The 15384-nt window shown below is 39.3% G+C and overlaps 1 protein-coding gene across 1 annotated transcript; it reads left to right on the top strand.

Annotated features, from left to right (window-relative positions):
- Positions 1-1524: 1524 nt before the first annotated feature.
- Positions 1525-15004, top strand: cdk10 (cyclin dependent kinase 10). Its single transcript, XM_023397379.2, has 13 exons — positions 1525-1713; positions 3099-3171; positions 3266-3337; positions 3704-3806; positions 5206-5287; positions 6474-6541; positions 9038-9090; positions 10865-10934; positions 11205-11264; positions 11556-11679; positions 11818-11957; positions 14214-14266; positions 14353-15004. Exons 1-13 carry the CDS (start codon positions 1624-1626, stop codon positions 14445-14447), a joined length of 1083 nt encoding a protein of 360 aa, XP_023253147.1. The 5' UTR covers positions 1525-1623; the 3' UTR covers positions 14448-15004.
- Positions 15005-15384: the final 380 nt, after the last annotated feature.

The following is a 15384-nucleotide window of genomic DNA, read 5'->3' as shown; positions in this document are numbered from 1 at the left end:
GCTGATGCCGTCAAAGCCCGGAGGCCTTCCTCCGCACCCTATGTAGTGGGGAAGAAACTAGAGAACAGAAAGTGACTCAAAATGTCCTGCCACACAAGGTAAACTGATCAATCAAAGTTGGGTAATAAACATTGATGGAAGATGTATTATAATAACCCTGATGACTTAATCAGGGTTGTCATCGTTACAAATTTATAACATTCATTAAAAACTGTGTGGGACATATGTATTTAACAGACAGGATCTAATGAGAAGGTGCTATTGGTTGCTTTATAGGAAATGTAAAATTTTGGACCATATGAATGACTAAAACTCAGTATATCCCTTCAAGTTTGAACTTTCTTTAAAAAAAAAAAACAGCGTTATGTGAGTCCTCCAACATTATATGCAATTGTAGATTGTTGTTGTGCCCCTTTAAAGGCCCAAAAAACCTATTTTCTAACTCAACTCCTCAGGTTGGGCAATGGGGTTCCTCTTGGACCTAGAACTTTCTTACAAAGTTAAAAGAGTATTTCACGCAGCGGATCTCTGTATTTAAGTGTTTTTGTCTTTGCACTTCTCAATGGTTTTTAAGTGGGTGGGTCTCAGTTGATGAAAAGATGATGTCACATACTTCTCTGCACCAATCAGGATTTAGCAATATTTGCAATTAAAAATAGCTGACAGTTGTTGGGTTGTTGTCAGGACACTATCATTCAAAATGAATGAAACCTGCACCTACATGTTCCAGATGAAAGCCATGTCGTGTTAAACTCATAATAATACCTAAAACACCATATTGTTGGTGGCTCAAACCAAAACATAGCAAGCAGGTTTAAGGTCTTTCCATTCAAACTGGTGTCAAGATGTAATATAGTCCTTCAGTCAGTCACATGAATAACAAATCAGGGAGGTCAGATAACATTTCTGTGGGTTGAAGGGGGAATGTAAAAATTACAATCAGTAAAGGCGAGAAAAGTGGGACAGACAGAGGAAAGGGAGATAAAGTTACAAGAGTAGGTAGTGGACACAGGAGGGAGGAAATATGGCAAGGAAACACCAGACAGGCTTGTGTGAGGGATGTCAGCAACACACTACAACTAATACGCAAGTTGTAGGAGGACTGGGATACAGAGATGGTGAGGAATAATCTGAGGGCTGCAGGAGTTCAAAAGATTACTGAGCATGGGGGAGAGCGCACATGTCAGGGCACTGTAAGCTTTTATGAGGGATTAACAGTTTTTTATAGGATATGATGGATAAACAGGATTTGGGTGGTAGGGGAGGGAAGATAGGACATTTATAATATGACTGGGTTGTAAAGCATGGCGTATGAAGTTTAGTTTAGTGTGTGTGTGTGTGTGTGTGTGTGTGTGTGTTTATTTTTTGTGTGTGTGTGTTTATTTTTTATTTTTTAATTTTTTTAAAGCTGTTTAGATTGTAAGTCTATTGTCTGATCCACACTCCGGACCTGAAGGGGTCGGTAATGCACCAATGAGCTGATGCCAAGCGCCATAAAACAATAAGACGTAGAAGAAACAAAACCAAAACACAATGGCGGCGCCCACCAGAGTGAGATGCTGCTTGTCGAGTTGAAAACATAAGCGACGATATTCTTGACTTTTTTTTATTTTTTTTGAAGGAATGGACACCGTAGGAGAGGACGAACCGGACCCTATAAAGCTGAAGTCCGTCAAGAACAATAAAACATTCACAGTGCCTCAAAATGACAGGGTAAGAGGATTATCTGCTCTGTAAGAGGAGACAGTGAAACCATCATTCACACAGCACCACACTTTTCACATTTAAATGGACTTGTCAGAAATCTGACGACAACGTAACATTAAATATTTATTTAAATATTATTTAAGGATTTTACTGTGTATCTAGCTGTCTTTAACTCAATGTAATCACGATCCTCATGCGAGGTAGTTATTAAAATTGCTGATTTTTTAAACGGAGTTTGGTGTAGTCTCCATCTAAGAGAGTCAGTCTGTTGTGCTTATGTGTGCACATTGTGTAAAAGTAATTAGTGAGGCGCAAAAGTTAAGGTCTGTACACTTCACTGCTTCAGCCATTGTCTCCAGCAGCAGCCAATCTCATTACTGACTTCCTCTAACACATAAGCCTGCACGTGGAAGCACCTCACTACCACGTCATGTAGTGATGCCTTGATGAATCCTCACTGCCAATGTGAATTGGCTCTAAGTGTTTTCTTTCCATTTAGGTAATGCTAAATTCCCCTGTGAGCCAATACTTCTTAGTGGCTCAGGGCGACAGTTTGGTTTGATAATCACCATTAGATCCTTTTATTGATGTCTTGTTCATTTCATTTCAACTTAACTAAATGTCCATCTAGGTCATCAGTCATATGTGATACATCACATGGAGCTATCCAGAGGAGCTGTATGACTTCCCAGTGTCTGTCCATCAACCACTTTTACCATTTAAGCTTAATCCCATAGATAATGTCACAATCACAATGTACTGACTACGAAAAGTTTTCTTAACAGCAGTTGGAGACGAGCATGATGCATGGAGATCACTGAACTGAAGAGAACCTGGCTTGTTACTTATAGATTCTGCATCACAAACAAAGTTAGAGAAATACATCTGAAAATATTACATAAAATGTATCCAACAAACCCACATTTCAAGATTTGTGAATATTGATAACAAATATAACTAACTCATTTGTTCTACAGTTGCTCATATTGTATTACATTCTGGAAAGACTTTGAAAGTTACATATTATGCAAAACAACACGTTATTAGCACTGAAGAGAAAAATATTTTCACTTATTTTGAATGTAAGGATAACAATTTATGCAATATTGTTAACCTCTTGATTTTACAAGGGACATTTCATATTCATAGGTGAAATTTGTTGTTTTCTAATTGATCTTGAATGTTACTTTGAGGCTCTCAAATTTTTAACAAACAAGAAGTTAATATGTATTCTGAAATGCTTGTCTGAGGACGTCTGTCACTTAAAAAATATATTTGTCCTTTTTAAAAAAAAAAAAAAGAAGTATGTATTTGTTCTTTGTTGTTAGTAGAGTTGATAAAAAAAAAAAAAAAAACCTGTTTGCCATCTCCTCATCTTTCCACTCTTTCAGTTTGGGAGCTGCAGAAGTGTCAGAGAGTTTGAGAAACTCAACCGAATTGGAGAAGGAACTTACGGCATTGTGTGTAAGTCATTCATGTTCGAGACTATAGAGATGTTTGACTAGGAAAAATCAGTTTAACTGCTCAGTAAATAAACTGTTTCCTTTTCTTACCATAGACCGAGCCCGTGACACCAAGTCAGATGAGATTGTAGCGTTGAAGAAGGTCCGGATGGACAAAGAGAAAGATGGTAAGACCATTTCTTTAACTCTGATTTGTATGTGTGTGTTTGCTTGGAATCACAAATATCAAAGCGTAGTTCCTCTGGGCAACATCAATGCATTTAAACCTCTTGTATACATGAAGATGTTTCCCCTGATAGTGTCAGTGGGGAAAATGTTAGGATGTCATTTGCAAAAATCTATTTAGTTGTTGTTGATGTTCAGGATCAACCAACCCTTCGGCTCCACCTTTATCATGGCAGAAAACAGAAGCAATTAATTAACACAGTTAGTCCAAAGTTTACATTCCCACCACGAACAGTTTATTTCCTGGTTTCCTGGTTTGATATGTAAAAGTTATTGAACCTGCTGATGGCCTGCTCTCTGTCCTGCAGGAATCCCCATCAGTAGCCTCAGAGAGATTACCCTGCTGTTGAGGCTGAGGCATCCCAACATAGTGGAGCTGAAGGAGGTGGTTGTAGGCAGCCAACTGGAGAGGTAACACACACACCCACACACACACACACTGTTGCAACAGTGGCCCTGTTCAGACCTGGTATTAACATGCGTCTCCAGTGATCCAATCACAAGTGGTCAGCTCTAAGTTCATCAGTTCACACCAGAGAGAGAGAGAGAGAGAGAGAGAGAGAGAGACTGTGTCAGAGACAGGTTGAGACAGAGCAACATATGCTGCTACATTGTAGCACATATGAAGACATCAGAACAAAGTTCTTCACAAAAATTTAAATTTAAAAGCTTTAATTCCATCTGTGACTAGACTAAAATTCAATATGTACTCAAACAGTGTCGGCAAGATACGTGAGAGCATATCAAAGCCTTAGAGAACAACAACACGTGACAGCTGTAGTTTCCTAACACATTGTTATTAAGTGTTTGTTTAGGCTCAATAATCCACAATTAATTACTTTAGTAGACCTATGAAACAATGATTACTGTTCTTTTACTTGTTCATTCTATTTGACTTAAAATAGATTTTGATAATATTATATGAGCGAATATATGTATTATTTACAGATATCATTATTATTTTGTGTGTAACACTTTGCCAATATTGTCCACCTGACATTCATGCCAATAAAGCATATTGAATTGGAGAGAGAGAGAGACATAGAGATAGAGAATCATTGCTCCACTCACAGCTCTACAGTGAAATCAGGTTTTATCCAGTTGAAATAGTAAAATATTTCCGGTTCATTATAAACTGTGTTGGGACTAATCAGACTGTGACGGAGGACGTCAGTAGAGGAGCTGGTCCTTCAGTGTGGTCCAGGACACATTAATGTTCACATTGCTAGAAGAAAGTGTCCACATGTGGTCCAGAGTCCAGACCACCTCCGAATGTGGTCTGAGTGATCAGACTTCAAATGTGTCCTCAGTGTGTCTTGGGTGTGTTCACACCTGAACTTAGAGCTGAGCACCTGTGATCAGGTCACCTGAGACGGAGGTTGATACCAGGTCTGAACAGGGCCAGTGTTATGGTGGTTTCTCAGTTTTGATTTCAGACCAGAGTGGTCATCATCTGCCTAATGCTAAGACAGGGGAAATATCAATATACAAGTTGTTAAACTTACTATACAAGTTAAATTAGACATATCTACCGGCTCTAAATGGGTTCTTTAAATCAGCACTTGAAGGAGAAGAGGGACCTGCAGTAGAACAGTTTGTGTATGTGGCAAATACACTTTAGTGGATTAACAACTGCAGCAAACGTTATTGTTGTATATCTGTCTGGTTGCAATGTAACTATTCATAGTCTGGACTGTAAGAGCTTATTCCTTAAATGTAATGAATATGTAATTGTAGTTCATGCGCCCCCCCAGTTGGTTTCTGTAACCTGTCTGTTAACTTTACACTGAATCATGTGTTTCCCCTTCAGTCTGTTTCTGGTGATGAGTTACTGTGAGCAGGACCTGGCCAGTCTGCTGGAAAACATGCAGACGCCGTTCTCTGAGGCTCAGGTAGGACAGGGTCAAATTCCTACATCTAACTTTTAACTCATATTCATACAGTCTTTGTACTTTGTGTAAATTTCTGACAGAACTGATGTAATTCTTCTGTCTTCATTAGTTTATACTCGTATGACTGGATTTTCTTTTTTTTTTTTGCAGTATCTTTTTCAGGCTACCACCTACACCCCCATACACAAATGTAATATATGCACATATATTGCATTTCCATATGAACATATAAAATAAATGCATATACATATATGTAAAAGTTATATATGAAACCTATTAGAAATGGGAACAATTTCATATTTTGACATATGTCAAGCCCATACAAATATCTGTGTTTATGTATCTATGCTTATAGACAGATGTTACATAAATATATATCCTTTTTAAAGCTAGTCGATATATTTTCATATCATATACAGTAGGGTCCAAAAGTCTGAGACCACTTTCCCAGAATGGGAAGATAGACATGTTTCAAATTGATGAGAAATTCATAAGAAAAACATATATAAGCATATAGAACTTTTATATGAATGTTTTTAATAAACCTACATATATCAATTTAATATATAACATTAACTTGTATGGTTGTAACATGTTATACCATATAAAATTCATCATATTATACAAATTTTACTGTGCGTGTTTCATATACGTTATAAACTTATATTTTCATATATCCTCAGGATGTATACATTCGATAATAATATATCTCCTTATAGGTGACATAGAGTACATGGCAACATATATTACATTTCTGTATGGGTTCTTTTCAAATACAATACATTTTCACATGTTCTGGTCTCTAAAGATCAGTCAAACAATCTGAGGAGGAATACAGTCTCTTTAGTTAACTGCTCCCATTTAGTGTCCAAGCTGAGGTCATGACCTGTGTCGAGGGGTCACACCCAGACTTTGTTTTGTTTTGAGGCGTCACAAACCACGAAGATGGTGAATAGTTGCTGTGTGAGTGAAACCACTGCAATATTTCAATATAACTGTTGAATAATTATTCACGTTGTTGATGAATCGGTGGTAAATTTTATATTACAGAGAAAAATAAAAATTCCTATTTTTGTAAGGGCTCCTTGAACCCCCTCCATATCACCACTTTGGTCTTTAGGACTCATTAGTTGCTGTGTAGGTTTGTGTTGTGCAATATAATGTTTTCTTTTCCTCTGTTTTCCAGGTGAAGTGTATCGTCCTTCAGTTGCTCAGAGGTTTGGAGTATCTCCACCACAATTTCATGATACACAGGTCAGTGCCAGACTATCCTGGAAACCCAACAACTAACTTTCCAGTTTTTCTCTATAGAAAAAAAACCTGTGTCACCAGCTTTCTATTTCCTTTTTCCCTGAGAGAATTACACAAATGCTGCCATTGCTAAAACACGGAGACTGATATCTGAACCGAGAACAGTGGCAATGCAGAAACCAACTGATAGATCTTAGTGAATCTGTGTTTATAAAGTGTTAGCTTGTGAGTGAACTAACTACAGTATCTCTTCACATTTCTAATGTGCAGACTCGTAAACACATCAGGGTCTGTGTCAGTGCCATCTTCACTGATCCCGAACAGTAACAGAGGGAGAAATCCAACAGAAAAAAAGGCAGAGACACAGCATGAGCGCCGTCACATTATACTGTCACTGCTTCTTGACTCTGTGATGCTTCTCTGTGGAATCCAGAAAAATGTGTTACTGAAGTCGTCATCACTGACACGTGATATTCACTGAACATCACAAACTGATGTTCAGTGAATATCTCTAGCATTATATATATATATATATATATATCTTCCTCATATTTCACACATTCAGCCTTTTAGTACTATTTTTTCCCCACCTGTCGTGTTCTGCGTCACTGAGACAGGCAGTTGGATTAACTAAGTGGACTGATCTGATTTTCAGAGCTGCAGTCACATTTAATGCTGTGATGCAAAGGTAATTAAAGGAGCTAAGGAGATGATTTTAGAGTTCAGAGGGAGATATAGGTCTGCTGTTACTCAGCTGGAAAAGGGATAATGGAAATCAACAGTTAATAATGCAAGAATATAGAAGTTTTACAATAGAAAGCAGTGGAAGAATGATTCCAATAAAGATGAAAGCTTTGGTCCAGCTGCAGAGGAGAATGCAAAGAGAAGCAGAGTTGGCAGGTGCAGGAAACGAGACAGCAGTGAAATGCTTTACTGATGCCATTAAACTCAACTCTGAGGGATTTAGGTTGTTTTGAAATCAGTCCCTCTGTTATGAAAGAAGTGCCGCAGCATGAAAACGCTCTGAGGGATGCTGATGTAGCACTGTCCATGGAGCCAAACCGGATAAAAGGTTTATTTAGGAGAGGGAGAGCCGACGAGATACTGTGAGGCCTCGCTGATCTATAGAGAGGTGTTGGAGCTGGAAGGTTCGAGCGCTGAAGCCAAACAAGCACAGACGTCGCACCTCATGGAAATAGGCTTCACCTGAGGCTTTGAGAACTCGAGTCACATTAGAGGAAGCGGTTGAAGCTCTGGATCCTGGAGGCGCCAGTCACAACATCTGTTCTTGTGAAAACAAAAATGAATACACTGGAACGACCCATAAGCAAATTATGCTCTTTAGTTCCAGCATCTGAGAAGAGAGGAGAGTATGCAATTATCTAAAGTCATACAAGCAGATCCTCACAATGACTTTAAAGGTTTGATGTTTAAGAAAAGGAATATATTTGTTTCATGGCTGTAATTATTTTTGTTTATTAATGGTGAGCTGGTGTGTGAGAGCCTTTCTAACAAGTTTTTATAATTTCCTATGTCAGTCATTTCAATGTAAACAGTTTGACCCATATTACAGGAAGAGCTTAACTAATTAATAATAATGATTTATTTTAGATTATTTATGATTTATTTATAGAGCACTTTTCAAAAACTATGTTACAAAGTGCTGGACAAAGACAGCAAAAAAAAAATGAAATCAATAGATTTAAAGGAGAACAAAACGTGATAAAACATTTAAAACAATCAGGCGTATAAAAACCAGGACAGTCAGTTTAAGAAAAATAAAACACTTGAGGGGAAAGTCAAACCAGGAAAAGCTCTCAGATAAAAGTATGTTTTAAGAAGAGTCTTAAAGGGGGTTACAGACCCAGTCGACCTGATTTCCTCAGGCAGATCGTTCCAGAGCCTCGGGGCCCTGAACTGCAAACACTTTGTCCACTTTCATTTTCAGCCAGGCCTCTGGAACAGACAAAAGGAACTTTGTATGAGGATCTCAAGGTGCTTACTAGAATACTTTTGGAGATGTAACCACGAGAGAGGCCACAGAGAGCTTTAAAATAGATCAATAAAATCTTTAAATCTATTTTAAAACTCACAGGGAGCCAAAACAAGAGTGATGTGGTCATGTCTCTTTGCTCGGGTTAAAAGCCTGGCAGCAGAGTTCTGTACAGTCTGGAGACGATCAATAGGTTTCTGGTTGGCACAAGTAAAAAAAACTAAGGAAGGTGTGCTGGATTAGAAACTGGAAGACGCCCTTGTGTGTTGTAGTTATCTTGGTTGGTTTAATCTTAGTTTTGTGAAGAATTTTTTTATTCCTCACTGGGTTTGATTTATTTAAAAAGCCTGTTTCCAGTTCAAACCTGGTTTATACCAGACGGTAAATCAGGTACGGATGAAAATCAACTCGCTGATTTGGAGCGTTCCCACAAGTGGAGAGGGTTGAGAGCTCAAAGCTGTATCTCCTGGTCGCTGCTTCATTATCCTCTTCAATCTTGTTATCAGGGACCTGAAGGTGTCTAATCTGCTGATGACAGACAAAGGCTGCGTTAAGATTGGTGAGTCATCACTGTTACCATAACAACACCTCTACAGCTCTCACTGTAATCACATTATACCTACACTGACATACGGTCCTACACATACTCTGCCATTACTGACCTTTGACCTCTCTCTGACCATGACTGCTGTAGATTCACACACACACACACACACACACACACACCCACACATTTATACAACATTTTGTCATGTTGCAGTCTTATGCTAAAATCATTTAAATGCATTGTTTCTCTCATCAATCAAACCCATAATGACAAAGTGAAAACTGAATTTTAGAGATTTTTGAAAATTTATTAAAAAGGAAAAAGTGAAATACCACACTGACATAAGTAATCAGACACTTTGATATGACACTTGACATTTAGCTCAGTTTCCTCCATTTCTCTTGATGATCTCTGAGATGTTTCTACACCTGTCCAGCTGTGGTTAACTCATTATGTGTAAAGACACACTGTCTATATCAGGTCTCACAGCTGAAAGAAAGGAAGAACCGCCGCAGAGCTCAGAGACAGGATTGTATCGAGGGTCAGATCTGGGGAAGGATAAAAAAAATATATATATATTCTGTAGTATTGAAGGTTCCCAAGAAGAACAGTGGCCTCCATCATTCTTACATGGAAGAAGTGTGGAACAGCCAGGACTCTTCTAGAGCTGGTCACCTGGACTAACTGAGTAATCAGGGAGACAGGTCTTGGTAAGAGAGGTGACCTGGACCCTGAGGGCCACTCTGGCTGAGCTCCAGAGATCCTGTGTGGAGGTGGAGAAACTTCCAGAATATATAGTGTGTGTGTATGTATATATATATATATATATATATATATATATATATATATATATATTTATGGGTTTTGTGGCTCATTGGTTCCTCCTGAAGACACAAACTTTTAAAAACAACTCACAAAAAATATAGTTTTTTAAAATTTCCTAAAACAGCTGGGCTTTACATTACTCAACACAGGAGGAAATGGTGCAGTTGTTGAGGAATCTTTTTCATCGTAGCGTTGATCCACACTTGGTGCTCTAGTGAGCGTTTACAGCAGCAGGACTGTGTGTGAAGGACTCGGGCAAAATAAGATACAGAGTGTGTGTTCATGGTAATGAAGGAACCTGTCAGTGTGGCTCACACTACTAGTTTTTTGAAACAATGCAGCTCTTTGTCACAGAGGAATCAAATAAACAAATAATACTTGTTATTGGGATTAATTCATTGTCAATAAGAAAACTATAGAACATTGCCATCCTTTTATAAACATTTTACATAAAGTTAAATGGCCTCTACCTCAGGCTTCTTAAGTTTAAGTGCAGGATCCTCGCTGCTCTCCCAACATCTCTGCTTAAAAATAGTTGAATTGGACTGAGTCGCCCTGAGGAGCAACATCAGCATTTATTTGATTTCAGCCACTGATGTCTATTTCTGTTGACTTGTATTTATAGTATCATTTATGTTACTTTTTACAGTTTTATATTTGTTAATACCTTCTAGTTTAATATACAGTAGAATGCATTTCAAATTCGTGTCAGAAAGTACATGTCAGTACTGTACTTACTAGCTTTTTCTCTTTAAGAGAAGAATCTTAAATCAAAGTCCACTTACCTTTTTTTGTGGAGTGGGATAGAAAGTGGACCTTAGTTTGAGATTATTTTGCCACACTACTATTTACAGAGTCATTTGTTTAGCTAATTGGCCGAAAATTAATCACAAGTTAACTGAGTGTATTAACTGTTATTTATTGGATGTGTTTCTTGTCCCTTTGTTCCCCCTGTACACAGCTGATTTTGGGTTGGCCAGGATGTACGGGATCCCCCAGCAGCCCATGACCCCCAGAGTGGTTACACTGTGGTGAGTGTTCATATGCTCAGTCAGTTTAGCCTAATTCTGTGCGTGTGCGTGCGTGCGTATGCGTGCGTGCGTATGCGCGCGCGCGCGCGTGTGTGTCTGTGTGTCTGTGTGCGTCTGTGCAGATGAACCTTGCTTACGTTGTGGTTGTGCAGCCTCAGTGGAAACTCCTTTTAATCCTCCTCAGTAATCCTCGGTTATTAGCTGCGTTACCTCACAGCGGCTGTGTCTATATCACAATATGTGCTCATTCCTGCTGTCTGCTGTCTGCAGGTACAGAAGTCCAGAGCTCCTCCTAGGGACCAAGACCCAAACTACAGCTCTGGACATGTGGTACATCACTATCCATAATGAAAACATACACATAATAACCAAATGTAATACCCAAGAAAGTCCTCTATTCCCACTCATTACATTTCAGAACATAAGGTAGCTCCACCTGGAAATAACAGTAATTATAATTAAAATTTTATTTTAGTTTTTATTATGATCCAGTGTCTCTATGAGAACATCCACACACACACACACACACACACACACACACACACACACACACACACCACATTAACCAGGAAATGATGGTAGGAGTTGTTGGTAACGTTAAGAGTGTGGTGATGTGTGCAGGGCGGTCGGCTGTATCCTGGCGGAGCTGCTCGCTCACAAACCTCTGCTGCCTGGAACCTCTGAGATCCAGCAGGTCGACCTGATTGTTCAGCTGCTGGGAACACCCAACGAAAACATCTGGCCTGTGAGACTGCAGCTCTGAATGCATCCTCAGCATTAACCCTGTGTCTGATGATGATGATGATGATGATGATGATGATGATGATGATGATGATGAATAGACCAAACTTAATTTGTTTGTGTATATGTGTGTGTGTCCCAGGGTTTCTCTCAGCTGCCCCTGATCGGTCAGTACAGCCTGAGGAAGCAGCCGTACAACAACCTGAAGAATAAATTCACCTGGCTGTCTGACGCTGGTCACAGACTGCTCAACCTGCTCTTCATGTACAACCCACAGCGCAGGTACGGCCCCACGCTGTGCTGGCTGGTTCACGCTACATCACCATGTGTGCATCTAGATGTGTGTCTGTCTCTTTTCCTCTGACTCTCAATGTGTGAACAGCATTTCTGTTGTAGCTGATTACTAATTTAATCTCCGAAAATGTGAATCTTATTAACATTTAATTTATCCTGTAAAATAACTTCCAGTAAGAGTTTGTCCTGAATCATGAAGAAAACGGCAGGGAGCTTATTAAACAAGCTTATAATGAAAACAGGCTGAAATACTCCCACTACTACTTTCTTACCACAGCATATTAGAGCCACATTGAAGATACTGAGTCTGTTCTATAGTTAGACAGACAAACAGCAGCTGCCAGAAGCAGCTCAGACTGACACTGACTGTACTTTGACCTGTTTGACTGGTTGTTGTAATATTCCTAAAAATTATGTTTTTTTCTCTCTGAATTTTCCATTTTTAATTCTTGTAATATTACAACTTTATTTTTGTAATTTTATATTTCTTTTCTTCATTGTTGCCGTAACACTATTTTCTTACACTACTTATAAGAAAACAAATCTTAAGAATTGAATTCACTGACTCAAATAATTCGATTTTTTTCACTATATTTACACTTTTAAGACAGATTCTTCTGTCTGTAGCTCTTTCCCAAAACACCAGTGTGGCTCAGGGCTGAAGTTTTATCTTCCACACAGGACGTCGGGGGGGAAAACGTTTCTGTCAGTCTGAGAGTGCAGTGGTTAAGATCTGACCTCGCACTGTCTCACACTGTTACTATGAAATAACCCGGCTATTCCCCTAAAGTATAAATGATCTTCCATCCCTTTTCTCTCGAAGCCTTACTGAGTGGTGTTGCTATGGTTACTGCACAGTTGGAGATTGTTTCAACCCTGTAAATGATAAACACTTCACACCAACTAAAGCAACCACATTCTCAGGCTGAGATCAGATAAGTGTCCTTCAGTAACTGTTAAATCCAATCCGAGTGTGGATGTGCACGTACATGCACACGGCCCAGATCACACTTCATATACATGGATATACATACACTTACATACCAGACTTGACTTTGGTGTTATTGTGTATTATATCATTAGATGTAAACAGTCAGTCAAGGGGAGATCAGCTCCATTTCGGAGGTTCACCTCTGCAGACACACATCGTCTCTCTCGTTTCTACAAGTGGTGAGTCATCGTTTGAGTGACGTCATGCTGCTCCTCTGAAGAACTCAGAGGGTTTTTCTGCTGTCAGACTCTAAGATTTAGAGGAGGCTCGTCTTAATTCACCTTGTCCCACAGGCGTCAGCTTGACAGCTACGATTTATTTGTTCAACTCTTTAGGGAGAGCGCATTATTTTCCTGGGTCGCTTCTCTGGGCTTCAGCAGTATTGTTCTATTTATCAGGAAGTTGATTTAAACACATAGTTGTCACTTTCATGTTTCACAACTGCTGTTTTTCTACAATTTTATATATATTATACTTTCTAGTTTAATAGACAGTAGAATACACTTTAGATTTCATCAGGTGTCAGAAAGTACATGTCAGTACTGTGCACTTACTAGCTTTTTCTGGACCGGAATATATGTTGAATAGTATTTTGGCAAAAGATTCTTTTTTGGGCATTTTAGCCTTTATTGTGATAGTCAGAGTGAGAGAGAGAGACAGGAAAGTCAGGGGGAGAGAGAGGGGGGATGACATGCAGCAAAGGGCTGTGGGTCAGATTTGAACCCATGGCCACTGCTGTTAGGACTAAGCCTATGTGTTACACGCTCTACCAGGTGAACTACAAAAGTGCCCCCAGCAAGAGAATCCACAGTCCACAAAAGTCATTTGTTCAGTCAATTGACAGAAACATATTAACTGGTATTTATGAAGCAAATATTCCAGATATTCACTGGTTAGAAATGTAAGGATTTGCTGCTTTTCTCTGTTTTAACTCACTGTAAATTTTATATCTTTGAGTCAAAATAAGAAATTTTAATATGTGACCTGATAATGATTAATCAGTTAATTGAGAAAAACATCACTGTGGTAGTGGTAGTATTTTTATGGATGTGTTTTGTCCCTTTGTTCCCCGTGTACACAGCTGATTTTTGACAGCTACAAATTATTTACTCAAGTATTTAGGGAGAGTGTGTTATTTTCCTGGGTCGCTTCTCTGTTGGCCTCATTAGTATTGTTCTATTTATCAGGAAGTTGATTTAAACATAACGGCTGAGCCGTCAGTAACTGATTCTTTTCTGTTCTTCCTGATCCAGAGCTACTGCCAAAGATTGTTTGGACAGTTCCTACTTCAAAGAGAAACCTCTACGTGAGTAGAAAAGATGTTGGGTGTGTATCAGCTGTGATCTCCCCTCATGCTTGTCATTAATTGTGTTTCTCTGCTCCTCTGTGCAGCCTGTGAACCGGAGCTCATGCCGACCTTCCCCCACCATCGCAACAAACGAGCTGCTCCTCCGGCAGAGAGCCACGCGAAGCGGAGCAAAGTGTGATCAGGACGGTGGTGAGGATGAGGATGAGGATGAGGATGAGGATGAGGATGAGATTCTCACTCAAAGGATGGGCACTGGTTTTTGTTTCCATGACATGCACTGGAAACATAGATTTGCTCTTAAGGATGTTAATGGATTTTCCTGTGGAACTTTGAGCAAATGAAAATGAATTCCAATCATGTTCAGATTCAGATTAGATAGACATCAGAGCAGGTCTGGTTACACGGGACCCTTAAGCGTAAAGTATGATGCAGTAATTAAACTATCTAACAAAGCTGTAACCGCACATTCTGCGGTGTAGATACAGTTGTCTGCAGCACTGTGAACTGCTTATAGGCCCAGTATTAATGTCTTCTGTTAGCTTCCAGATTATCTCTTATAATTCATTTTGCTGCCAATGTCTGTACACAATAGTTCAAGGTAATGAGGTTGCCTTGACAACTACACTGAGGCATTGAGTACTTGTACTGGTGTGGCGAACATCACCGTCTTTTCAGCTGTCCTGTGATCAGTTTCGATCCTCATATCAAAACAATAAAACTGAAAACGCATGACAAGTAGGAACTGAACCAACTTGCTTGAGCTCTGCCCACAGTTACACTGCATCTGCATGGCGGGAGATGTAGAACCATCACTGTGTGTCAAGGAGCAGCCCTGTGTCAAAGTGTCCTTGAGGGAAAGTACTGAAGCCCTGAATCTGCTCTTAGTGTTAGTTCAACATTTTGGGGAATATGCATATTCACTTATCCCCACATGTATTCTCATTGGATCAAAGAGGTTATTCGATATCTCGGGCCAGAGAAGATAAGATACTCTCCAAGGATCTGCTCCGAGATTCTGTTCAGTTCTTCAGCCGTTCTTCACCGTAACCATAATTTTCATGTTTTTTCCTCTTTGGCAAATATTCAGTAGTGCAGGTCTGGTGAGTGGGTGGGTG

Source organism: Seriola lalandi, unplaced genomic scaffold (genome assembly GCF_002814215.2).
Source record: "Seriola lalandi dorsalis isolate HSWRI2012SDOR001 ecotype SW California unplaced genomic scaffold, Sedor1 jcf7180002055008, whole genome shotgun sequence".
In the NCBI taxonomy this organism is placed as follows: Eukaryota; Metazoa; Chordata; class Actinopteri; order Carangiformes; family Carangidae; genus Seriola; species Seriola lalandi.
This window is presented reverse-complemented; position numbering and strand designations above follow the sequence as displayed.